We start from the raw sequence: 27,748 nt of genomic DNA, 5'->3' as shown, positions 1-27,748 counted from the left end.
TCTAAGCAGAACATAATTTCTAGAAGAAAATTGTTCTGGAAGATTGGTAATAAAGTTGTTAGTTGCAAAGATGAGTTAAAGGTACACACACACACACACTGGAATTGGCAGTTTGGACTAGCCAAACCCCTGTGTATTCCATTCTGAAGCTGTTGAATCTCAGTATTGGAAAAATATCTAACAGTTTCTTGAAGTTGTTTTAGTCTCACCCGTAAGTATGCAGTAATGCTTGTAAAGCTGTCCAAGCTTTCTGACTTGACTAGCAGACAAGTTTTTTCTAAATAGTGAAGATCAGTAAATTAGGGAGGAAAAAGTATTAATAAATAAACTTAGAGTTATAATTCAGTTCTTTAAACCATTGGCTCACTAAATATTCTGCACTTTTGTAATATCAACACTTTACTGATATAACAACATAAAATAGATTTCAGGAGATTTTGATGTTTAGCAAATCATATGAAGATAATATTGAAAAATTCATTTGTATATTTCTGTTTTTATAAATTGACCATTTAAATACGGCATACATTATTTTTTTGTTTTTAAAGATACGTATTTTAATACAGTGGGTTTCTTAATTCTTTTGGGAAATTGACATAAAATATATTGTCAAGAATTTATATTTAATCATTTCATGTGAAAGGCACAAATTCACTTTGAAGTAACTTTTATTCAATGTAGAATGTTGGCAAAACTAGAGTTTTCTTCTAATTTCCTGTCTATATTTTTATAAATAAAATGTATTATTTTGCTGAAATCTTAAAATTATTTTTCCATTGGAAGTTATAGCATTTTCATAAAGTTTTTAAATAAATTGATAAGGATCTTGAACATGATTGAATTTTGATTTAAAATAAAGCTAAAATTTGTTTTACATTGTGGCAAATATTTACATTTTAGAGAACAAACTTTGCCTGTAATTAGTCAATAATATTTTTAAAATAACTTGGATTATAGATACAAATAATCTGCAGTATATTAAGGGAAGATGAGACTACATTCATAAATCCCCTTTTATAGTTGTAGTAAAATTCATTTAAAAAACTATATCTGTAGAAATGAATTGTGCAAAATAATATACATGTAACATTTACATTTTTAGGAACTGAAAAATAGAGTTCTATGTCATTTAAATTGGAGACTGTCTCCCTTCAGTCAATAGGCTTGATCATCATCTGAGCTGCTCTCAAGGAGTATGAGCCACCTCGGTATTCAGCCCAAAATATTCCGTCTTGGTACTTGCTTCTGTAATGGCCTCCTCTGTACCATACTCCATTTAGGTTAGAGTGTGCACAGGCATTGTACCACCATCCTCCTTTATGAAAGTGGGCGCAGTTTCCTTTGAGGAAAAAATATAGACATCAGAGTAAAAGTTTCTTCTAAGTGTGGTACTCTGTAAACCATCAAATACTTATTCTACTTTTAGAACAATGTGAGTTTTTCTTACTGATTTCAGTTACCTTTATCTTCATAGTGTTGTTTCTTCATTTATTCTGTTACTGTTGCTTAAGTATCACCTACTTGAAAGATCACTTGAATTGCCGTTTTTATTTTGCCCTTTGCTTAGTACCTGCTTTTTTGTTGTTGTTGTTAAGTGATTTAATTTTCTGGCTAGCAGGGTAAATAAAATGCAAGTAGTTTTTGTGTGCAAGAGAGAGAGATTGGAGAGATCGGGAGGGAAGGATATGGAGTTGCTAAACAGAGTAAAGTTTGGGGAAAATTGATTTTCAAAATAGCAAAAAAAAATATGAAATAGTACTATTAGCAATCAAATGAATTTCTATAAATAAGGCATGTATTATGATGATATTTGTTTTCCTCTTTTGCTGGTGTGAAATAGAGACCTATGCGCTGCTTGCCAAGACACAGCTGAATGTAAAAATAAATCAACTTTCAGGGGTATGTCTTTATCAGAGCCAGAAACCTAGGTTAAAAAGGCAAAAGTATGTGAAAATTAAATTAAAAATTATGTGATGGCCTAAATGAGTCTTTCTAAAGAGACTATTTCCCCTCTGAATAAAGCTTTTTTGCTATTCCTGTACCACATGCTGCAGTCGTCTTGCTAGTCCCCTTTACCAAGAAGTGCCTTTACCCAATGTACCCAAATGGCTTGTTTCCTTCACTCCCTTCAGGTAACATTCAAATGTTACCTTTCTTGCCCAACCCACATAAAACGGCACCCACCCCCTGTTCCCTTATTTGGTTTTACTTTTCCTAAAGTACTTGTCACCACCTAACAAATCATCTTGTCTCCTTCTAGAAAGTAAGTTCCAAAAGGGCAGGAACTTTGTTCACTGCTGTATTCCTCAGCACCTACAACAGTGTCTAGCACATGGTAGGGGTCCAGTGGGATTTGTTAGCAATTTTAGGCAGTTGGAAGTTTTATTTCCAGATGAGTATGTTTTGTTTCCCATCCCCACCCCATCAAGGTAGAACAACAGAACCTTGTTCACAGAGTTCACACTTTGGGATTGCCTTAGAGAAGAGCTCCTAAAAGCTGTTCCTTTCAGCAGGTTGTATTCTCTTTGAGTCCAAAACAACCTTTCTGAAAAGACTTTAATGGCAATACTTTAATAACAGGGTTCTATTTAATGCGTAGAAAGTGGTGATTCTACAGAGACTACACATCAGTTTTTTCTTACTCACCTGCATACATATCTTTATCTCTGTCCAGTGTGGTGAACTGTTTACCATTATGCCACATCATAGAATCCCCAGCATTCCCCTGGTAAGTTCCCAGGCGCAGTCTATAGAATTCACTTTCAGGTTCCAGGCGAAAGCTGCTATATTCTGCATAGACTTTTTTATCACTCCAGTCTTCTAATTCAATCAACAACTTATAATTATCTTGATTGCTAAGCATATAGATATTTTGCAGTCCAAGCCAATATTCTCCATCTATGTTTCCAAATCCTTTCTGTTAATAAACAGAGAGCATGCTTACATGAATAAGTATAGAGATAGTAAACTTTTTATAGATAAGTTTTAAACATTTGATAGCATAAAAATATTGACAATTTAAGTGGTAATGTGACCTTCCGCTTTTGTAGATCACCTGTTCTACTGAAGTCCCATATAATCACTTTGTTTTGTTTTGCTTTCTCTTAATTTGTCAGCATTTATTTGCACAACTACCTCCAAACTTTACAAATAAGACAAAGGCAGAAGGGACTAAAATTATTCATAGCGACTAAAAACATTAACTAAGTAAACTACCCAGGCCCTTAAAAAGGGTTCCTGATTTCTCTCATACTCATAAAAAGAAACAATTTTTTGTATATAGATACTGTCCCCACCATAGTCAAACAAATAGGACATCTAACATTTTTATGATATTCAATAAAAATGATAGTATCTGTTCTAGAACAAATTATCTTCTTTGACTCTATTAGAAATAAAATTAGTAAATGTAAGAAGATAAAACAGTAATCTTCAAAGCTCCTTCTTTGAAAGATTGTAGGTTAATATTTGAAAAACATAATAAATCAATTAACTATCCTATTTCAGTAAGCATTTGCCATTGCAGGTATGCAGCAGAATATAAGTTTGGTAAACCTGATCTTAACATTAAATGTGTTTTCAGGGGGGTTGTGTTGCAGCATTTTTTCCCCTTGTTAAAGTAGAGGACTTCCCTGGCGGTCCAGTGGTTAAGATTTCCCCTTCCAATGCAGGGGGTGCGGGTTCAAATCCCTGGTGGGGGAGCTTAGATCCCACATGCCTTGCCGCCAAAACACCAAAACATAAAACAGAAGCAATGTTGTAACAAATTCAATAAAGACTTTAAAAATGGTCCACATCAAAAAAATCTTTTAAATAAATAAGTAAGTAAATATAAAGTATAGGACCTCCAGCACATGACCGTTTTTCTAGGACTGTTTATCTCTGATTAAATGTACTTGATAATGGGCACAAATGTGGTCATGATTAAAAAAGCAGTTGTCTTCTTAGAAAATGAAATTAGGATCAGTCTTTGCAAAGAATTAAATACATATGTAAGTCATTCAGACTGAAAGGAAACATTTTAAAGTACATCTTCAGTTTCCTTTCTGCGTTTTAATTTTGACTTTAAAACCAGAGATGAGAATTGTCTTTCTGACAAATGCAGATAATGAAAAACAGATGGATAGTTTTTTTTTTAACTGTGTATCTTATTTATTGCATATAATGACTATTATTGCAAGAGCTGCTTTGTTCCTCCCTCTCCCCCACGTCTGAAACTCTGATTTACCTTATAATTTTCCCAATTTCTGAAGAAGTTGACAGAGCCATCTGTTCTTTTCTGAATAACAGTCCAACCCCCAGGATCCAAACTGTTCTCACACCATAACTGCATTGGTCCATTGCTGTTTTCAGGTTTGATCATATAAATCCCACTGACTGAATGTCCAGCTTCTTTTGCATGCTGACAGTCTTTGAATGGTCCTGTAATCAGAATATCTTTGATTGCCAGGAAACTTAATAGGAAAAGAGCCATATTAAAGTAGTTTTTAGTCAAGAGTCTTACTTACCTTTGTATCTTTCTTTACAGATACCACTTTTTATGTATTGTGTACACAATACAAGTTAAAGAAACTAAATTTATATTTAAAAAAAAGCTAAATAAAAGAATTACCCTAGTCCCACTATCTGGAACATTAACTTGTTTTATCTTCCACTGTTCTTGCAAGTCTTTGTCCAAATACATACATTTTTGTATTGTTATAATTCTAACACACATAGAAAATTGGATTCTGTCTTTTTATTTTAACAAACATTTCCATTGTCTCCATTCTAGTGCCTGCGGTAGCTATAATATGCAATCTTTGATGTTGATATATCATGTTTATTCCACTGCCATTGGACACTGAGGTTTTATCTGATTTTTGCTATTATAAATAACACTGTACAAAGTGTCTTCTTATTGGCTTCATTTTTTCATACTTATAAAAGTGTTGCAGGATTGATCTACTGGATCAAAATGGTACAAACAGCTTTACAGTTCTTCATAGTGCCCAATTTTTAGTTTCCAAAATTTGATTTCAGTGGAACACACTAGTCCCTTGAGATGCTCAGTGAAAATGGCATACCACAGTCAAATAAGTTTTAGACTGCTAAATATTATGTTACCCTTTCGGAAACACAATATACATTCACATATTAAAGACTGAGAAGCCCTGAAGTAAACCAGTTTCCCAAACTTTTGGAATCTTTTAACGTTTTCCCTCATACAACAGTTCATAAGAATACACTTCAGGAATGTTGGCAAAATGCCTTTCTAAAGTGTTGTATCAATTTATATGACTGATAGTAATTTTCTTATTTAATCTACACAATGACTTTCTGATAGTTTACAGATGTTCTGTAGATGAAACAGTTAACTAACTAGTCTTTAAACCATAGGCTTAAACCCACTTTTTTCTAATCCCAGCATCTATGCTCTGAACTGCTGTGCTACAGTTGTCCCCATGTTATCTCACAGTTTTATGAATTCACTCCCTATTTTTTAATCCACTGATAAGTTTTTCATAAATTTTAAAATGACAAAACATTTTGTAAAATCATTTGTAGAGTGTCTTGACTCTTGAACTTGTGATTTCCATATTTTTGATCTAAAGAAAGACAGCTTCTAGTTTTACTGAACATTATTTAGTTTCACCCTTCTCCAGTGTTTTGATGCTTTGATTTTTTTTCGTAAGTATGTCAAGATATGAAGTGGTTCAGAAATAAGAATTACCCTAAAGATCTATTAGAACAACCAAAAAAGTATAGAAATTTCAGTTGTCAAATTTTATATTTTACTAAAAATTTTTAAATTCTGACATGTAGAATTTTTAGAAAATGTGTGAAAGTAAGAGAGTTTAGTCAAGTAAAATTCATCCAAGAAAGTCTGTACTGTAATGATGATAGGATTGTTGAAATTTTGAGGAATGTGTTATCTATACTGTGCCAAGTATATACAGGGTCCCTTATGGGGCCTTATTGGGATAGAATTAATCTCATTAAATAAACAGTTCCACAGTTACGTCATTAGAAGGGATTCTTAGAGACTATAAACTCTTCCCTCTAGATTCCTCCTTGAAGATGGAGACTGTTTTTGTTTTTCTTCTGACTTCATGTCATCACTGTTTTAACTATTAAGTAGATGGTCAATACATTTTTGTTAAGCAAATGAATCAACTAAGTTGCCTTCACATTTTAAATAACAAGGAAATTGAAAACCACACACAAAAATCAGAGATGATCAATTCTCTAGTCCATGTTTTTATTATGTTTCAGGTTTTTAAAAATTATAATACAGTGACTTGTAAGCACTACAGATTACTATTAAAAATTTGCGGAAACTGGAAATATGTAATGCTATCTTTCTTGGGTTATATTTATGTTAGGTATTAAATGTCTTAGTTATAGAGTTTCAATTTGATTATTTTTTTTATCGTTTTTATTTCTCTTCTGAGATTCCAGTCTTGCATTTATTATGAACATAGTTTCCTTTAAGCCGTAATAACTACTTTAAAAATTCTTGTTCCTTCTATTTCCTAGTTTGTTGAGAGTTCTTACCATGAATGGATTTAGGATTTTGTCAAAGGCTTTTTATTTATCTACTGACATGATGATATGGTTTTTCTTTTTTCTTTTGTTAATATGATAAATTCTGTGGATTGTAGTTTTAATGTCAAACCAACCTTTTATTCCTGGGATAACCTCAACTTTGTCATGTTATCGTTTTTATGTATAGATTGTTTTGATTTGCTAAAATTTTGTTCAGAATTTATGCTTTTATAGTCATGAGGATATTTGTTAGTTTGTGAAAGCTCGTAAATAGTTTCTTAAGCTAGGGAGGACTATTCTAAAAATAATGTTTGCCCTTTTCAGACTGGCCATAAATTAGATCACATTCCATTTAAATTCAGTGTGAATTATTTTTATGCTATCTAGTTTCTCAGTTATTGAATTTAAATTACAGAGTATTCAGAGCCTTTAACACAATGCTTTACAAAGTAGTCATCTTCAGTAATTTTGTTCCCTTTTCTTCTTCGTTGCTGACCTTGACACTTACTGCGTAATTTAAGGAGCTTGTGTAATAAATGTTTATTTAATTCATAAATTTAATGCGACTATTCAAAGATGAATATACAGTCATTTCTATTGCAGAAAAATAACGTATTCCTGAAAAATCTCGTGTTCTGCAAAACTGTGCACTAAAAATAGCAGCTGATGTTAGCTGTTAGCATACTTTGTGTTCAGCTGCAGTTACTTGTGGCACAGAACATTAATATGCTTGGGGAAAATTCCATATGAATCAATATGACCACTTTGTTTTGCTGATATTATTCTCCTTTTTTATCAGTCACGTATGAGCTACTTCACGTTACAGAAACACGCATTGTAGTCAAGTCAGAGAAGGGTAGAGAAGTTTAAATGAAGTATGATTTCCAGGTTCAATCTTAAATTATTTTGTGTAATGCATGGTAACGTGTTTATTTGTTTACTCACGAGCAAGAACTGTAATTTTTGGTTGTGTATCCACAGGTTAACCCACTTAGGTGCTCAAATATTTGTTGAACTAAATGATTCCTGGCAGCCACAGTGGTTTTCTCAGTTCTGCATTATTTTTCCCAGAAATGTCTTTTCTGCATCTGTGATAGCCTAGAAATCTTTAGGCTCCAGGGTTAAGGAAACAACCATAGAGTCCAGTGGGAAGTGGGGGGAGAGAACTCCACTACAGCTTGCTGAGTACTCTGATTGAATCAGCAGGGCACCCGGGAACACTGGCTAAGAATTAGCTAACCTAGATTTGTGGGGAAGAGCTGGAGTCGGCTCCATCTGAGCTGAGTTGTGAAGATTGAGTAGGAGTTTGGCCATTAGGGGTAGAGGGTCTGATCAAGGCCACACATGGGTGAAATGTGCTGAGGCGTGGGGACAGAAGAGAGCTTGATGTTCCAGCGGAGTTACAAATTTTGCATGTCTGAAATGTCAGTGGTTGGAGGGTGGTACTTAGAGCTCTTGAGGTTGTCTGTACGGTTGAAATTGATTTCTTCAGTCTAAGAATGCAGTCATCATAGTTGTTTACCACGTTAAACAGATTTTTTTTCTAAATTGCCACTTTCACAATAGTCAAGGATATCTGAGGAGCATTGCTCTTATTTTAAAACCTATTAGTATTGTAGTTAAGGCACACATGAAGTGGTTTTGTTGCGATACATACAGATCTCTCTCTTATTTCAGAAATTTGCTTATTCTATGAATGTCATCTTTGTAAATGTTTGCTCTGCACTCATTTGAGTATAGTTTTGACAGTTTACATTTTATGTTTAACTATATATTCACAAGTTGGACTTTCATTAGATTATTTGAATTGCTGTTAAAATATTTAGAAACATCAAGGTTTTGAATCTTGACAGAATATTTGTAAAATGCCATTTGTTCCTTTCCTGCTATTTAATAAGCCCTCGGGTGTTTAAGCAAACTGGGGAGTTCTGGGTTTTCTAGATCCAGCTTTGATTTGATAAGACTTCAATTTATGCAAATTTAAAATTATCTTCAACTTTAATTTTCAACGCACTTTTTCGTAGTGGGCTTCATGTTTACAGTTTGGATGCCTGTTAGACTTGGTTGATATAAAGGCTTAGGAAAATGTGGTTGAAATTCTTTTCCAAGACATATGGATAAAATTAGCAGTGCTCATAGCTGTTTTTTTTCTCGTCAGTAAAGATAGTAAATATCAAAATTTAGTATTTGTTTATTTTTATAAGTAAACCATTAACCTTAGCCCAGTGTATACTGTTGGTCTTGGCATAAATATTTTCTCATTATTAACTTGCATATCTTATTCATTTTCTGCTGTAGAATTAGGTTATAGATCATTCTTACATTAAATATTTTACTGCTTTCTCTGTACCATACAAAATGCTTAATAGGAATTCTTAAAATGACTAGTAAAAAAGTAGCAGCTTTATTTTTGAGAAGCCAGTTTTAACTTGCTGGTTTATATTATCAGAAATAAATTAATTGATTTATTTATCTATGATATTTATATATGATTGAGGAATTTGTTATTAATGGTTCAAAGGGTATAGACTGGAAGTACCTTTCTTTCAAAATAGGAATTTTATTAACCTTTTGTTTGCATTGAGTAATTTTTTTTTTAAATTTTATTGGAGTATAGTTGATTTACAATGTTGTGTCAGTTTCAGGAGTACAGCAAAGTGAATCAGTTATACATATATCCACTCTTTTTTAGATTCTTTTCCCATGTGGGTCGTTACAGAGTACTGAGTAGAGTTCCCTGTGCCATACAGTAGGTTCTTACTAGTTATCTATAATATTTTATTTATAATAGTGTGTATATGTCAGTCCCAATCTCCCAGTTTATCCCTACCCACCCCGCCTTTCCCCCTGGTACCCATAAGTTTTTTTTCTACATCTGTGACTTGCACTGAGTAATCTTGAAATAGTCATCTTCTATGACACAATTGCATTCTTCTCAAAGCGGGAAAATGGAATTCTGTACATTGAATTTGAAGGACCAGTCTCTTTCTTCCTCAGTTTCTTTGATGATTAAAATTTGTATAAGACTAACAAACTCCAGTTAACAGGTCTGATTCATCATAGAAAGAAAAATATTGGCCAGTCATGCCACATACTTTCCAACATGTATTTTTTCATTAAGAACCCGTATTTTGAACAGAACAGTGGGCTACAAAAGACAAGAGGTTTCATACTTTGAATAGCACCTTTACTGGGAACCATCTTTATTTAACCTACCTATTCTCTTTCTATAAAGAAACTGTTTAATTACTTAAAAGGAAAATCGTTTTCTTTTTGTTGCTGAATTCCTCATTAATTTTCTTACTTTGTCCCAATCCTGTGCTCTTTGTGATAGGAGAAATAGGACAAAAGACATAACCAATTTAGAGCTTTCAAATAATTGGTCAGCAAGTAAAATCTTTTAAGAGGTAAACTTTTTAATCGGGTTGTGAGTTAAGCATAAGGTAAGTACATTCAACAGCATTTCTGGAATGGGAAATTTGAGGCAAATACTTTCTAAAGTGATAATAGATTCTTTCTTGTAATAATATGAATTACTTTATTAATGTATAAGTTTAAAATGCAGTTAGCAACCTGAGCTTTTATATTGAAGTTACTTAAGAATATACCGATTATTTTTTATAAGTAGTTAATGGAATCATGTTTCAGCCCCTTTGCTTAACCAGTCTTCTTTAGTTTCTCTTAGTTTAAGTGCTAATATAAATATGCCACTGAAACCAATTGCATTTTTAAAATTTACTAATAGGAAACATTATAAATAATTGAAAATTAGCTTATTACCCACTAAAAAGCATTTTTTTTAGTTTCTAATGACTGTTTTTCAAATTTAACTTTTTAAGCTTACCTTTTATATTCCCATACGTGGCAAGGCATATATTGGAAAGTGCACTCAAAAAATGTAATAATGATATTCAGACTGTACACAAAGCATTTTCACATGCATCACCTCATTTAATCATCACAACAAACTCTTTTACAAAAGAAGCAACTGGGCCTAGGAAAAGCCTGGCCAGAATCCAAGTTTCCTGGTATTCAGATCTATTCTCTAACATACTATGAAGGAACTTTCTCAACTTCATTCACCTACAAGGAATGAACGTATTTTTATAAATACACCATTTGTAAAAGGAAAATGTTTTCTTTTATGAAAGACTAACCCAAAATGTAGCCAATGAATAACATTAACAGTTAAGAATTTTTTGATGGCAGTTTGCCAAGTGTATAGTTACATTCTCAAACATTTTGTTTTTTAGGTAGAGGGAAAGTAATGTTTCTGGAGATTATTTATTGTAAACCAACAAAAGTATTCTGTTATTTGGCATAAGTTCATAGTAAGTTTGTTCTCTTGAGGTGCATTTTTCTTATAACCATTTTAAATGAAAATATAAAATTGTCATTAAAACACCTTTTAAAAAAATGCTTATAAATAAAAAGAAACAAAATTGAGTTATTTGTAGTGAGGTGGATGGACCTAGAGTCTGTCATACAGAGTGAAGTAAGTCAGAAAGAGAAAATCAAATACCATATGCTAACACATATATATGGAATCTAAAAAAAAAAAAAACAATGGTTCTGAAGAACCTAGGGGCAGGACAGGAATAAAGATGCAGACCTACTAGGGAATGGACTTGAGAACACGGGGAGGGGGAGAAGGGTAAGCTGGGACGAACTGAGAGAGTGGCATGGACATATATATACTACCAAACGTAAAATAGATAGCTAGTGGGAAGCAGCCACATAGCACAGGGAGATAAGCTCCGAGCTTTGTGACCACCTAGAGGGGTGGGATAGGGAGGGTGGGAGTGAGGGAGACTCAAGAGGGAAGAGATATGGGAACATATGTATATGTATAACTGATTCACTTTGTTATAAAGCAGAAACTAACACACCATTGTAAAGCAATTATACTCCAATAAAGATGTAAAAAAAAAATGCTGGTAAGATATATATAACATAAAATTTACCAGCTTAACCATTTTTAAGTATACAGTTCAGTGGCATTAGTACATTCTCATTATTGTACAGTTAATCTCTATAACTCTTGTCATCTTGCAAAACTAAAACTCTGTACCCATCAAATAACAACTCCACATCCTCCCCTCACCCCAGCCCCTGGCAGCCACCATTTCTACTTTCTATCTCTACAAATTTAACTACTCTAGGTACCTCGTATAAGTGGAATTGTACAGTATTTGACTTTTTTGTGACTGGCTAGGACACTTTTTAAATAATACATATACATTATGCGTTTAAAGAGTTTAGAATGATCATGTACCTACATGTAGAGTGCAGTAATGTGAACTTCTTGGTGCCAGAAGCATATGTAAGTACAGCAATAGACATCCATCTTTGCCCTTTTTTGTGCAAGTACCCAAACAGCTTAGACATATTTTCCAGTCTGACATAAGAATAATATGAACAAAGATTTTAGCACGTTTTATGTAAAGAAAAAATAGCACGTCTATTTATTGTTGCTTGTAGTAGTTTATATTTGATAAGAATCACAGAATATTAGAACTAGAAAGAGGTGTTAGAATCTTCCAGTCCAACCAGCACTCTCTCATTGTACAAACGAGAAAACACAGGCAAAGTGACTTACCCAGGGTCAATAACAAAGGAAACAAGTTTCCTTAATTCTGTGCAGTTTCCCTTGTAGCTAATTATGTCCTTGAATTTCAGAGACCAACATTTATAGAAAAAAATAAAAAGTTAATGTTTACTTATAACAACAAATAAATAATGAATAACAGAAAAAGTTATGCGCGTGCTTAATTTTTACATTAAGGATTGGTTTATTTGGGATGTATACACCATTGTTTCATTAAAGCAAAAGTCTGTTTAATGGGACCTTTGATATGCTAAATCCTCAGCATGATTTAAGTCTGTAATACTAGATTTTTTTGCACTACAGCTCAATGTGTAATAAAACCTAGAACTGACACATCTCATTTTGCTTAGGCATTTTTCGTGTGTCAGTGTATGAATATGTGAATAATCATTTCTTCTAGAACTGGTGATACCTCCAGTTAAGATCAGTACCCACAGAAAATACTCCATGGCAGTCATCTCCATACTTACATAATTGTACATCCCATCAGTTAAAAAAAATTTCACACACTTCAGATATGTTTACTTATAAATTGTATGTAAAAACTACTGGTAAATTGTATACAGTAAAAGCTTACACAAGACATTTTAAAAGAATATAAAAATACATTTTTTTCTTTCTATACCCAGGTGATCATTTCATACACGTTATTCCTTTGGAAATCTTAATAGTGGTCATCATTTGCCTAATTTAATGGAACACTAGCCAGTTGTTACTGTTAGTTAGAACACTATAAAATGAATGACTCCAGTACAATAAAATGTGTTAAATTACTTTCATGAAGGTCTTTGGAATGACAACTTTCAGAATCTCTGTAAAAATGTAGTTATCAAGTCAACCAGCATTTATTTAGCATCTGCAAATGACACAGTATCCATCTACCAGGAAGGAGCTTGTATTATAGATGGAAGGCATTTTATTTAGATGTGTGTACAAGTACTGTGTGTACATGTGAAGGTAACTGATAATTCAACAGTGAATATAAGAAATGTTGTGTCTGTGTTACAGAGAGTAGAGACATTCTAAAGCACAGAGGAACCCTTTCCACCCGCCCCCAGCCCCGCCAAGGTCACCCAGTTAGAAATCCAGGATGTCTCTATTCTCTAGCTGCTTCCATAGATAATTTGGATCTAAGTTAGAGTTCTGGCTCTGAATAGAAATAAGGGACACATCCGTGAAAGACTGAAAAGCAACATGGATAGAACTTAGTTGACTGCGTGTGTGGGACAGGAGGGAAGTGTCAAAGATGAGCCAAGCGAATTCCAAAACGGGTAGTAACATACACCAAACTAGAGAAGTCAAAATCCATTTACCTGTCAATTTTACTTACAGAAATTTATATCCTGAGAGTATAATCATAGAGGAAAAAAAAGAAGAACAAAGTTAATTTTTAAAGTTGCAAGAATATTGATTACCATGTTTATGGGGGCGGGAGGGGTGAGAAAGACCTGAAGGTTATTACCAAAGTGTTAACTGTAGTTTATTTCTGAGTATTTGGATATTCAGCAAACCTTTTTACAAAGTTTGTTAGTGTTTTCTAGATTTTCTTCGGTAATTATTGCTTTTATAATAATAATTTACTTATTTCTAAAAGGAGAATGCCGGTTTAGGGAAAAGATTGTTTTAGGGTTTAGTTACTCATTTATTTATTCGTTCTTCAAGTATTTATTGTAGTGCTTACAATGTGCTGAGTACAGCATGCCAAACCTAATCCTGGCTAGATGTTTGAGAGAGAGACATGAAAAGACAGTTCACTTTCTTCCAGAAGCATTCGGTCTAGCAGGGAGACAGACATGCAAACAAATAGCTCCAGTGTAATATGATGTAAAAAACATAGTCAAGGCATAGTCAGCAATTTGGGGAAGGAGCCATCTAGATACATTTGCCTGTATCTGAGTAGGTATAACATTTAAGACACTATTTTAGCTAAGCCTTGAAATCTGCCAGGTTGACAGATAAGCTGAAAGAAGGCATTTCAGTAGAGGAAGCAGCAGCATGTGAGGTAATGGTCGAATAACCAGATGCAAACATCTAGCTTTGGTTAGAATCAAGAGGGAGAGCTCCATGCAGGAGTCATCTGAGCAATGGTGATACTTGTAGCCTTGAAGGAGTATAGACCTCTAAAACAGAGTATCTTCAAGAAAGCCTTTTTAAGCCATAGGAGAAGGAAAAAGGTGCCAGTTGAAGGACCTAGAGAAGTAGGAAGAGTCAGAGTATTATGATGTGGAGGCCCAAGAAAGCAGAGATGTGAATGGTCAGTGGTGTCCACTGCTGCAGAAAGACACGTCCACTTTGTGATGTACATACTTCCAGTCTTTGTCTTTGTTCTGTGTTTTTGTTGTTGTTTAAAATTATTTCATAGTCTGTGCGCAGTTTTTTGTCCTGCCTTTTCAGAAAGTAAGTGAATGAACTGTAATTAATTTTTTTTTTTTTTTTTTTTTTACTTTTGGGCATTTGGGTTTTTTCCCTTTACTCCAAGAAAACAAATCAACCTGTAAAGAATTCAGGAGAACGGCTTATGAGAAATTGGATGTAGGTGTAAAAGAAATGTTTTCAGAAAGTTAGCAGTGAGCTTATTACTAGACTGAAACAAAGATGAATTCTTCATCTTTTTATTCTGGGCACCTCGATGAGTGACTGATAATGAAGGGAAGAAGGAATGAAATTAGAAACAGAGGTAGAGATATTAGGATCAATTCTCAGGTTTTTTAATGTATTGAAGACTTACTTATACTTACATGGTTACAGGGTACAACGGTAGGATTTTAGCTTTGGAAAATAGGAGGGATATCTTTTCCTCTTGAGACTGAGGGCAAGAAGGCATGGGTTTTGTGCAAATGTTTTCAAGATAGGAAAGCACAAGGAACCCAGGCCTGAGTAGACTTAATCTCAGCACAGCTGTAGGTGGTGCATGTGCTGAGAGTGGAGATAAGAGGGGGTTAATTCTAGGCTTTAGGAGAGTGAAAGCAAATTATTACATGTTCCTTTTGAGGAAGATGGTGATGGGAAGAGCATCAAGAGGTAAATGAAAGGATTGTTTAACAGTCGTGAGGATCTAGTTGGAGTCCGAGAGGATGGTCATAGAGGTTAGGAGTGGATTGTGGACTCATCCCTGTCTCAATGCTAGTAATTTAGATTGTAAGAATTTGGATGAAAGACTACTTTTTCCACGAAATATACTGTTTCTATGAACTCTTAGAGCTGAGAGATGTATTTAAGATCAATTCTTGGTTGATAGAAAACAAAAACAGAAAATTTAATGTTCATGTATAATTACATCACCAAAATGAAGAATAGGCATGTATTACGAGCATTGTCTCATAAACCATAAAACATATTAACCTTGTACTTCCATTTTTAACAGTAAGAGGTAACTCACCTTCATTGATGAACGTAACCGGTGGTACCTTGAAAGGGCTTTTGGTGGGAGAAGTTGCCAGATCAGGTGGTGGCATTAAATCTCTGGGGTAACCTGGATCCCTCTGTATCTCATTGCCTCCCAGCAGACCAGGAGTATACTGATAACTGTTAGGAATGTGCTGTGGCACTACCTGGACGAGAGGAGGAGACACATGGGGGTCTTGTCGGGAAAATATCCTCAAGCACTGTTCTTCCAACAGAGTGATCATCACAGACTGGTTATTGACAAGATCAGTCAAGGAAGCATATTTCAGCTCTAGTTCCCTGTACCTTGTTGCCATCTTCAGCATTTCTGTGGTGACATTGAGTATTTTATTTTCCAACTGGGAAAGTTCGAGTGAATTATCCCTCTTACGGATAATCTCATGTAATAGTTGCATATAGAGTTGAGTAACACGGGAGTTCATGTTACGGCTTTCTTTTCTCAGCAGCTTTACCTCATTGACAATGTTTCCATCTACATCCACCACCAATTGCAGGACATCTATCTCCCGCTTCTGCCTGGAGAGCACGTCCTTCAGGTTTTCAAGGTCCATCCTGGTGATCATGTCTTTAATGGTACCTGCATCTTGCCCTTTGGTATTGACACATATTGGCCCTGTTATTTTTTGTTCAGGTACCAGGAACGTGTATGAACATTTCTTTGCTTCCTCTTTACCATCTGTGGCACGAGGGTATCTCCTCTGGGTTATTTTTTTTATTTTGAACTGTCCTCCTCTGCAATGTCCAATGCCCATTAGTAGGAAGAATAGCACACTTAGGGTCCAGATAAAAGCCTTCATTTTGAAACGAGGTTGTATGACGTCTTTAAAAAAAAAAAAAAAAAAAAGATGAAGGGAAAAAGTAGAAAAGAATTGATATTAATCTACTTTTAAAGTCAGTAACATAAAAAAAGTATCTAAGGGAAAAACTGAATATCTATTGGTGTTAATAAATTGGGCCAGAATTAAAGTTATTAATTTCTTAAATTCAGTATTAAGCACCTTCCTATTTGTTTAAAAATTAGGTTTCAGAGATGAGCTCTCCAACTACCACCTTATTGTAATGCTTTTTGTTCCCCAGCTCAATGAGCAGATCGTGGTGAGTGCCCACTGTGTGCTGAGGCATATTGTTAGGTGCTGTTGCGGCTTCTGAGACCCTGATAAGACACTTTTCTTACCTTTAAAAAGTTCACTTGCTATCTTAAGGCTTGGAAAATGGTACATAATGTTGGTAAGGCATTAATTAAAACATCTTCTCTAACTAGTATGAAAGTTGCCCGTGTTTTTTATTTATATTGTGCGGTTTCAATTAAATTGGCCCTCTCTAATAAGTATCTTTTTTATCTATCAAATTAAAAAAATATTTTTAGACAAATCTAAAACCAGAAAGTTTTAGCATCATATTTTTTGTTTGTTTTTGTAACATGTCCTTTTGGGATTGATGACAAGTTTAAGAATGATAGCATGCTCACAGTCATTATTGTGGGTAATTGTGTTGCCTAAATCGTAATCATATATATGCTCTAAACTTATATATGATTCAGCAGGTTCATTTTTCTAACAGAAGTTCTACTGAACTTCATTTTAGTAAAATGCTAATAATTTTTTGTAACGATTACCAAGGAAAGAAACTCATCTGTCATTGAATCTGATCGTTAGAGTTGGAAAGTACCTTAAAGACCATCTCATCTCATTCAAGACAAGACCTCTTTGCTCACATGGGTATGTTGAAAGCCAAGGCCACAGCCACACAAATAGGTAATATTAGAACCAGGTCTAGAATTCAGGTTCCCTGGCTCTTCAGTCAGTGTTTATAGCAGTGGCGCATACGCTAAAATGTGTGTTTGGAATGTTCCATTTTTGCTGTGGCAGATACATACTTGCCTTTTATAGTACAATTTCTATAGAAACACTCGAGGAAACCATAAGAGTAGTTCCAAGAACCAAAGCTGCTTTCTTTTTCTTTAGTTACCTCCCTAAAGAGTAGTAGCAGTTAGAATGAGTAAGATGTGTCACCCCATCAGGTTCATTAACAAGCTGCTATAGTATAGCCCACCTTCTCTCTCTTATAAACTTGATTCCTGTCTGCTGTTTCTGAAGGATGGCAGTGGATATACTAAGAAGTTTTCTATCCCATTTTCCACCCAGGTACTTGTTTTTTGCTTTGTGGAGCCAGGTCCCAAGTTGTTTATGCCTGCTATTAATAAATAGCAATGCAGCAATAACAATAGTTCATTTTTATTGGGTGCGTGTTAAGTGCCAGGCATTGTTTCAGCCTTTTACACGTATTAAATCATTTACATCTCACCACAACCCTCTGAGGTAGATTATTATTATCCTCATCTTCAAATGAAGAAACTGGCATCCAGATGTTAAGTACCTCACAGCTTCTAAGACATGAAACCAGAATTTGAACTCAGGCAGAAGACTCCAGGGTTCACGTTTTTCAATAACAACTACATCATATGGCAACGTATTCTAACCTTTTTTCTATCACCAACACTGTAGCAATCCCTTATATTTTTGTAGTGCTTAACGCGTGTTAACTGTTTGCATTCACAACAGCACTGTGAAGTAAACATCTACCATTTTGCAAAGAAATAAACCTGGAGGAGCTAAAACACTCAACTGGGATTCAGATCTTCTACTCATAACTTTCTAGACCTGTGATTTTTATCCTCGTCATGTAGTAACTGCAGAGGAGTCTTAACTTTGTGTTCCGTGTCTTTTACAGTCTTTTCGTGGTTTGTATCTCTTTACATTGACCCATTAACTTAATTATGCACAGGTATTTGTGGATCATTTTTATATCCCAGACTTTTCTGCTGTCACTCCTTTCCCTCCATATGTATTCTGTTAGCTGATAGTTACCTGTCTAACTTGATTATGAAGCCTCCTAAAATTAAAGGTTGTATCAATGAAATATGGACTCTTCAACTAGAGTCATAAAGATGACTACTGCTTTCTAAGACCATGTCTCCTTACTTCGGTGTTTTCAAATGAAATGAGTAATGTTTGCAAAACAGGTGATAATGAAAATAAAGCAAAGAATGGATGGAATGTACAGAATTCTTTTTCTTTTCCTAACATAAGATAGGAAGGAGGTGCATAGTAATATTCCATGTTTGTGTCAAAGGCTTTCTGTTTGCTGACTGAGAGCCAGAAGTACACTTGGATGAGTACTTTTAGTTTTTTGCTTTCATACTTCGCCTTCGGACATTAGTAGAAAACTTAGACCGAGTGTCATCTATTTTATTTAAAAAGGACTCTAGTTAACTATACTAGAGTTACCTGTACCAAAAACCAATAAAATATTTCTTGTTATACTTGCAGATTCATAGAATTTAGATATGGTTTATTTTTAAAACTGCAGACAGTAAAATAGAAGCCATCAGCCTGCTGGGTAAACGTATAGCATTTCTCCTGCGTAGTTAACGTATCCAGTGTTCAGATGCACTCATTTCAGTCACTTCAGGAATGGAATGGAAACTCTTAGATCATAAAATTATTTTATCTAAATAAACTAGTATGAAATAAGCTACCAAAACAAGGAAAATTCAGAGAGTATCATGAAACCTCAAAACATGTAGACTTTTCTGAACAGTATTCCGACTGAAGATCTTGTATTCCTATCAGACACAGATTTTTATAGAACTAAGAGCATATAATGCAAGTCTGCTAATGTGACTTTGTATCCGTGTTATCATGGAAGAACAAAAATGTGAAAATACAAATCTAAATTAAAATAGCAATAGCTTCCTTTTGGTGTGTTCTGCCTTGGCTCTTTGTGGGTTCCTGTATAATTAAATCATAAGATGAATTCTTGTCTACCATAAGAGACTCTGACCTAAGTTAATATTTAAAGGAGACAACCAAAAGTTTATTTTTTAAAAAAACAAATACAATTCCCTTAACCTTTACAAAAGTCATGACTTCGTTGTCACCTAAAGCTGAATAAGGAACCACACTTCTTAAGGAGCAGACTAGCTACATCATGAGTAAAGAAGGAGTTTTTAAAATACATTTACTGTTTACCTTTTATGAAAACATTCTCTTATTTGTATTTTCCCACATATGTTCAGTTTTTAAAGTGAAAGATCCATAAATCTGTGTTACATCATAAAACCTTTCTGTATATGTTAAAATTTTCCTAGGTCCCACGAGAATGTTGTAAATTAGTCACAGTATACTTAAGTTTAAATCTATGTCTTTGCTTGGTTGTTTTTAGGGGGGGAGAAAAAAAGCCTTCCATGCTTTGAGTTAAGTTTATTGGTACTATTTCTCTTCATAGTTGCTACATTGCCAGCTAGTAGGGAGAAGAAATGAAAGTTAGGATATACTTCCTTTCAGATGGTAAACGCATAGAGGCATTTAACTGGCTGTGTCACGCACTGAAAACAGCATGAGGCAATGAACTTAAATTTATGAAGCACCAAAGATACCTTAGATAAAGACTTCTAGATTGTGAATTATGTTCTGGGAAGAGACTTGAGAACAGTTTCATCCCCTGGAGATATTTAAGGAAGGGATAAATAGTTATCTGGGTTTCAGATTAAATGCTTGCCTAAGGCTTCAGTAAGAACTGAGGTTTAACGGAGGTCCTGTATTTTCAGAGACAACAACAAAAAAAGAAAGAGATGACAGTATTTCGGATCTAGTATTGTTTGGAAATTTTATCGGAATTTCTTGTAAAATATGTTTAACAGAGATCCTCCCAGTATTGAGAGTTTTGAATCTTTAAGGAAAGGACATGAAAGTAGAAGAAATCCTATTTAGCTTTACCATTTTTTGCTTGTTGAAGATTCTTACCTTGAATTTCTTTGATTTTTAAAAGGACAGAGGACCCCAGATCATAACAAATTTAAGTGTCTTTGGTGTTAAAGCTCATTGTTGGTAACTAGTAATTTTATTTTTAATAATTCTAGTAATACAATTAAACAAAGCCCCCAGATAGAATATTGAAAGAATCGTGTTTGTTGACCTATATTTTTGGTCTTTTAATTATGTATTTAAGTAATTGTATCTTCTGGGTTCTTATTTGCTATTGTTAATGCTGACGACTTACACAATACTTCTATCACCTTTTGTTTCTTCTCCTCAATTCTAATCTGTAAGGTTTTAGGATTTTTTAATGTATCAATCGCTTTGCTTTTTCACGTAATTCCAGTTGTAGCAGTTTTAATTTCTGTTGCCCAAGTTAAAGTACTGTTGCATATAAGCCTATGAAACTATTTAAAAATTTGAGTTTTAGCAAGAAATACCGTAGACTTGTTTTAAATCTTTAATATTTAGTAATATGAAATATTAATATTTAGGTTATATTTGGTTATGCTATAATTGAGGTATTGTTGCAGAGCCTTTCAGTTAATTTTATATCTTCTTAGCTGTGTTTTGCAGCTATACTTTAAGATATCTTCACAGTATATGTAAATCTTTAGCATATACACTGTAGCTATGTAAAGAGAAACAAACCATGTTTACATCTATTTTCTTTAGTCTGTATCCCTTTGTTTTTAACCACTGTGCTGTAAATCTTATACATTTAATCTGTTACTTGTTAAAATTTCTAATGTCACTAAAGTACTTGTTTTCTGAAACCCAGCATGTATGTATCAGTCTATAAACATATACACTAAATACCATTAAATTGAACCTCAAATAATTCATTAATCATCATAAAGTATATAATGACCAGTTTTATATAAAGTTGCAAAACAAAACCTTTTTCAGACTAAACAAATTGTAGTATATTCCAAAATTCTTGGATTAATAAGAGATTTTGAAATTTCTACTACAAATGTAAAATAATTATACATTTCAACATACATAGAATTTTTAAATAAAAGTAAAAGAAATATTATAATACCTTTTGCATCTGTTGATAAAGCAAACCCAGAGACTTGCTGCTCTTACTCTTGCTTTTAAAAATCAGTGAAGTTTGTTCGTCTGTGACTTTAATGGCAACTGCATTTTTGTTTTGGACCGTTGAATCCAAGCTGTACTAAGGAACTTCTTTTTCTTCTTACAGCACAAATCAATTGAATTTGACAAGCCACCTATGTAATTTTAAGTAGTATAGTGGAAGTTCCTGGTCTGCGGGCTGTCTTTAATACAGCAGAGAAAGCATTGTGGCTTTGCTCTGTCTGCCACATGGAGAAATTCAGTAACCAGCTGCAGCTGACCCAGATTGTATATACAGTACCCTTGAATAGTGATTCCCTCTCTTTCTCAGGAGACTCAAGTTCAGCCCACATATTACGTCACCAAAAATTTGCTGGAGACTTGGGGGGAAAATCTCTTTAGGATTTCCTCTCTGTAGCTTTAAATAGGGGTGGGGGTAGTGTGATCAGCAGGAGGTTGAAAAGCTCCGAACAAGGAGAGACTGTGCAGGTTGAAGGAAGGGCACCATCTGGAAACAAACTATCATAGTTCAGCGGGCAATTATAAAACAAACATTTTAGTCTGCTGCCCAGAGATCTTTTAAGTTGAACACTGAAAAAATAGTACTCAACTTCACTTAGAAGTAGGCGCAGGCTGATGAGTTTGTTTTTTATTACAAAGAACAAGAGTTAGACTCTGTTCTAAGAGGCAGTCCCCTAAATAATATAATACTCTTTATAGCCTAGAAGAATTTCTAAACGTTGAGTCGCCAGTTCAGAAGTTTTTAAAGTTGTAAGAAACCTGATGTTGTAATATGTTATATCTTACTGTGTAATGTTCCTGAGATAAAACTGTTCATTTTTTTAATTCTAATGTTATATAATTAAATTCTGATGTTATATAATGTCACTGCCTCCCATTCTGCAGCATGACTCCTCTTGCCTGAATACGGTTATTCTTATTAGTTGATGCTGTGATTTAAAAGCAAACATAACCCTGGCCTGGGAGTGGGAGAAAAAAGAGAATTCTGACTCCCCGCTGGCTATGGGAACTTAGACAAGTCACTTTACCTACCTCTGGCCCAGTTCTTCTGCTATGAAATTAGGGTGCTGGAGAGGGAATTAGTAATTGTTGAGTACCAACTATGCTTTTATATTTCATTAAATCAAGAATGTTGATTAACTCAGTGGCTGAGGAGACACAGATTTAGACATTTTAAGTAATTTGGCTTAGGACTTCCGTACTAAGCGGTAAGAACTGGGATTTGAATCTCTCTCCAAAGCATTCGGCCACACTCTCTCTCATTGGATCATATAACTGCTGATTGCTGCTTCTAGATAAAACCTGTGCGTTTCTACTTTCTATGCATACCGTGTACTTTCCCCTCTTCGTTGCCTTACCTTGTGCTAAGTTCTCTTTCTCAGGCCCTACCATCAACTGTTTGTCGATCAACATCCTTTATTTAAAGTCAGCTTACAATAGTTTCTACTTATTTCACAGAACTAATTATTTCTTAAATTCCTATGACATACATAGGTATAGCAGGGGTTCCATACTCTAAGGCCTACAAATGCTCACAACAAGAATGAAGCAGGTAATGTATATAAGTGAAGTAAACCAGAAGTAAGAGAGCAGAAGAAAATAGGGTTATGACAAACTGGCATCCTCAATGACTCGTATAATGGTATCTACACCCTTCTCAGCTATACCTCATTGTTGCCAGATCTCCCCCCCGCCCTTTTTTAAGGAAAAGAGGGTCATATGTAGATATGTCTTATGGTATTTCCTGATTTTAAAAACATTGGGACAGCTTCTAGCCTCTGATTTATATTATATAATATATTACTTGATCATTCAGTGATCATATTATATTCACTAATAGCTTAATCTGGAAAAATACGAGATAGTAAGCTCCTCCTGAGCTCTTTGCTTGAGCTATTTAAAGCAGTTAATAATACCACTAACCAAGGTTGGAAAGTGGAATGGCAGGTGTTTAGGGACAAATAATGGTTAGTTTGGCATGTTAAATTGAAAATGAAAGTCAGGAGGTGTGTTCTATACAGAGGTTTGGAAAGTCATCGGCAATTAGGTGACAGTTGAAGCCTCAGAAGTAAGATAATCCAGAAAAAGTACATGCAGAGTGAAAAGATTAGTGACAGAACCATGGGGAATGCCAATTCCAGGGAACATGAGGAAAAAGAAGAATGGTGGGAGGGTGGACGCGAGGAAGGTTCAAGCCAGTAAAGACCAAGAAACAAAGGGAATAGTATAAATACTGCAGAGAGACTGAGCAGAAGGGAGGAGACCAAGAGAGATGTCTAAAGCTTTAGTAATGAGGAGATCATGTATGCCTTTGCCAGAATAAGTTTCAGCAATGAGATAGATGTGGATTTCAGATTATCTACAAGTGTTAGCATGTGTGGATCAGTAGAAACTTATGTACTGTCAGTGGGAGTATGGATTGATACAGCTTTAAAAACAACGTGGCGCTGTCTTGTAAAGTTGAACATTATAATGTAAGACATACATGTATGTATATATCTGTATAGATCTCTGCTAGAGAAATTCTTGTACGTGCGCACCAGGAGACATTTACAAGAATGTCTGTAGCAACAAGGAGGGAGGGGGCAAGTAACTCAAAACTCTATCAAATAAAATGAATAAGTAAATTGTGATATAGTTACATATTAGTTTATTCTCAATTTAAGGAATTACAGCTGTACCTAACATGAGTAAGTCTTAGAAACAAAATAGTGAGTAAGGCAAAGCAATCAAAAACCATATTTTTAAAAATTGATATAACAACCACTTTAAAATCACTTACTGTGTACCCATTCTAACTTTACTGATATTATTTAATTTAATCACACATATATAAAGTATGATTTTTTAAAGCTCAAAAATAAGCAAAAGTAAAATAATACATTGTGCAGGAATACAGACAGGTGCCTCAAAAAATGAACAAGGGAATAATCTTAAAATTTGGAATAGTTGGTTACCTCTAGACAGGAGGCAGGGAGATAACATAGGGAAAGAGCATGTAGATGATGCAGCAGTACTGAGGTTGTAGTTCTTAAGTTGACTGGTATTTATTACATTGTTTGATAACAACCAATATTATGTGTTAAACTGTTATTTTTTAAAAGGTAAAATTATGCTTCTCATGCAAAATGAATACATGTCAAATGTTTTGTTTAAATCATTAAATGTATAAGGGAATCAGGAAGCTATTACAGCCACTTCAAGGGAGAATTCAAAGTATCACACATACATGCAGGCAGTCAGGAATGCTGAAATGAATTTACAGATAGTTGCAAAACTGGTCAACATCCACGGGGCAATCATCAGTTACATCCCACTGGACATAATTCATTGGTATTTTTATGGACAAGAATTTGTATTTTACAAGTTTTCAACAACTTACAGAGTTGTAAAATAGCTCAGGCCAAAAGGAGGCACTGAAGAGAGGATATACCTAGTAATCATTTTTGCCTATTCCAAAGTCTGTCGCAATTTTCCTGACCCAAGTAAACTTTTATATGTACCAAATATTACATAAAAATAGAATGAAGGATAAAAAAGGTAAGTGTACTAATCTGTGTTCCTCTTTCAATGTGTTTGTTGAAAGAGGGAGGGGCAAGGGTTCTATCTTGAGGAGGGGATCAGATTTAAAGGAAGGGTGGCTTTGATTTTGTTTTCTTAAATAGAGGAGATTTAAATGTGTGCATTGGCTTTGGGAAAGGAGCCATTGGAGGGTGAGTGATAGTGAAGGCAACAGTGGACATTCTAGAGGAGGCAGTAGCGATTATGTTCAAAATCGCAGGTTAGATTTGGAGAGAGGAAGGGGATTCTCCTTCCTCTAAGATGTGAGGAAAAGGAAGGGAGCCAGGCTATAGATTTATTTGAAGTCATAAAAAATGAAGTTGAGAATCTCTAAAGAAAAAGAAGTATTTATGATAAGTGGCTTAAAGAATACAGTTAAGATTTACTGAATGGAATAGGAATGATACTAGGATGAATGAAAGGATTGCCATGCCAGCCTTTTACATTGTGTTAAGCGCTAATTGTCTGAAAATCCTGGTCAGGATCTTCATTTTTTTAGAGTGCAAGATAGAGCAACCGCCTGAATGAGTTTATAGTCTTGAGCAGATAAGATATAAAGACAAAAGATTTTCAATAAGATTATAAAGTCTTAAAAATGATCAAGTGCATGGTATAGATACTGTATGAGTTTGTAACAGAGTGTAATAGAAAATAAAATAAAAAAAACTTGGGCTACAAGTGTATACTCTGAGATCCAGCTCTGTCACTAACAGTTTACAGGGCATTAGCCACTTCCTTAATATCTGTGGACCTTAGAGTATTCACCTATAAAAAGAGGGGTTTAGACTAGACAGTTTCTAAATTGCTTTCTTGGAATCTGTGAAAAAACTAAAGAACAGTTGACACTGACCTGGATATAAGATATGATTTAAATGGGCAGAGTTGAGGCTAGGTCTCATTTAAGATGGAAGAAGTGGCATGAGAAAAAACATAGGGCTTATTTGGAAGGCAATGAGTACATCATTTTAGTTGCATTTACTCTGAGAGTTCATGAATGGGCAGTAATGAGGAGAAAGTAGGAAAGTGTATTTTTCTCTCCAGCTGTAGTTGTCGTTTACACTTTACATGTGCATAGTAAACTCTCAGGAAATATTTTTTATAGATGTGACCTTGCATATCCAGAACTAGTACAACCAAATTATTTGGGGGTATATGTTCTTTTTGTTGGTACAGAGAAAGGGCAAGGTTAACTTCAATTTGTAGTCACATGAACTGTTTCAAAGACACAGCTGTTAATCTTTGAAACAAGATGTTTCTGCCAGAATGAGACAAATTTCAAAGTAATTAAGACTCAAGTGACAGTTATCAACTTAAGGCAAGGGGGTATAGAACTAATATTAAGTAACTACCCTATGGCCAGGTAGTGGTTAGGCTGGCTAACTTAAAACTTCAGGCTAGGGCTTCCCTGGTGGCGCAGTGGTTGAGAGTCCGCCTGCCGATGCAGGGGACACGGGTTTGTGCCCCAGTCCGGGAGGATCCCACATGCCACGGAGCGGCTGGGCCCGTGAGCCATGGCCGCTGAGCCTGTGCGTCCGGAGCCTGTGCTCCGCAACGGGAGAGGCCACAACAGTGAGAGGCCCGCGTACCGCAAAAAAGAGCCAGTTCAGGAGCTCAGTTTCTTTCCATTAAGACCCATAGGTAGGTAGGTACTGGAGTTTCTAACTCCAGCCTCAAGCCGTATTTTAAAATGGTATGATAAGAGGACATTTACAGAAGACATACTTGCATGTCTGACCCCAACTCTACAGAAATCTAGGCCTCAGTGGTCATGTTTTAACAAGGCTGCAATGTATTAATAATGATACATTCTAAATATGGCATATACTGAAATACAGCTATAAACTATACTCTTCCAAACTATAAGTAGGAAAACACTCATTTATCTAATGTCATTTCAGGTATCTACCTGTCAGATTTAACATACATTGATTCAGCATACCCATCAACTGGCAGCATTCTAGAAAATGAGCAAAGATCAAATTTGATGAACAACATCCTTAGAATAATTTCTGATTTACAGCAGTCCTGTGAATATGGTGAGTTTCTGATAATGGTATGATTCATTTACACAGGTTGATGGCCACTTTTCACACAACAGGGAACATCATCCTAATATAAAGGAAAATAATGATTGTATCATTTCACTGTTTAACATTTAGCATCTTGTTTAAGATCTTGCTTTTAAGGAATTGAAGTATTTCATATTTAAAATGCTAAGTTTTATCTTTTGCTTTTCTGTTATTTTGTAGCAACTTTGCTAACATAATTTTCACAATTATTTTCTATTCTCTTCATCTCATTTGATCTCCCCGATCTATTATGTAAATAGTTCTTTTATTTAGTTAGTTAGGGAGGGAGCTGAGACCCTTGATCCTAGTTAACAGTTGACTAGCTTTCTTGAGTCCTATGTTGAGTAAAAATAACCAATTTTTGTGCAAGATGTATTTTATGGAAACACATTTATAGAAGGAGCTTTTGCAAACCCAAATGATCCGAAAAAAATGTTTTAATGTTTCAAAATGTTTGGATGCTTTCAGTTTGATAGGGAATAAAGATAGACTATTATAGCTATATAATTTTTATGGTGTTTAAAAACCGTGAGTTTACATTATCTGAAAGCTATATCAAATAATCTCTTGTTTTATACTTTTCTCAATTTTTTTTTAACATAACATCAAATTGTAATGTTAAATTAATCATATTTGAAATTTCTAAGTAGGGAAGAAAA

At 34.6% G+C, this 27,748-nt stretch overlaps 2 protein-coding genes across 5 annotated transcripts in view; one reads left to right on the top strand and one right to left on the bottom strand.

Moving 5' to 3' along the window:
• RALGPS2 (Ral GEF with PH domain and SH3 binding motif 2) overlaps nucleotides 1-27,748 on the top strand; it is a 163,904-nt gene that overhangs the window by 95,487 nt on the left and 40,669 nt on the right. For all 3 annotated transcript variants that reach the window (XM_079929852.1, XM_079929854.1, XM_079929853.1), the window contains exon 9: nucleotides 26,919-27,056. In XM_079929852.1, the coding sequence (XP_079785978.1) occupies nucleotides 26,919-27,056 (138 nt within the window). The remainder of the gene's footprint in view (nucleotides 1-26,918; nucleotides 27,057-27,748) is intronic.
• On the bottom strand, nucleotides 827-21,882 carry ANGPTL1 (angiopoietin like 1). 2 transcript variants are annotated; one of them, XM_079912439.1, is made up of 5 exons: nucleotides 21,404-21,882; nucleotides 15,516-16,361; nucleotides 4,229-4,422; nucleotides 2,647-2,917; nucleotides 827-1,339 (listed from the first exon to the last, which is right to left on the bottom strand). In XM_079912439.1, exons 2-5 carry the CDS (start codon nucleotides 16,336-16,338, stop codon nucleotides 1,152-1,154), a joined length of 1,476 nt encoding a protein of 491 aa, XP_079768565.1. In that variant the 5' UTR covers nucleotides 16,339-16,361; nucleotides 21,404-21,882; the 3' UTR covers nucleotides 827-1,151. The 2 variants fall into 2 exon arrangements, with proteins under 2 accessions (XP_079768565.1, XP_079768566.1); XM_079912440.1 differs by lacking the exon at nucleotides 21,404-21,882 and having other exon boundaries at nucleotides 15,516-17,024.

Source organism: Stenella coeruleoalba (assembly GCF_951394435.1).
Source record: "Stenella coeruleoalba genome assembly, chromosome: 1".
Classification (NCBI taxonomy): domain Eukaryota; kingdom Metazoa; phylum Chordata; class Mammalia; order Artiodactyla; family Delphinidae; genus Stenella; species Stenella coeruleoalba.
Note: the sequence above shows the minus strand (reverse complement) of the source record. Positions and strands in the feature narration are given on the sequence as shown.

Coding starts and splice junctions, on each gene's coding strand:
- ANGPTL1 (XM_079912439.1), bottom strand. CDS start 16,338: ATGAAGGCTTTTATCTGGACCCTAAGTGTGCTATTCTTCCTACTAATG. Junction 2,918..4,228: donor GAAATTGGGAAAATTATAAG/GTAAATCAGAGT, acceptor GTTTATTAACAG/AAAGGATTTGGAAACATAGA. Junction 1,340..2,646: donor AGATAAAGATATGTATGCAG/GTGAGTAAGAAA, acceptor TTTTCCTCAAAG/GAAACTGCGCCCACTTTCAT.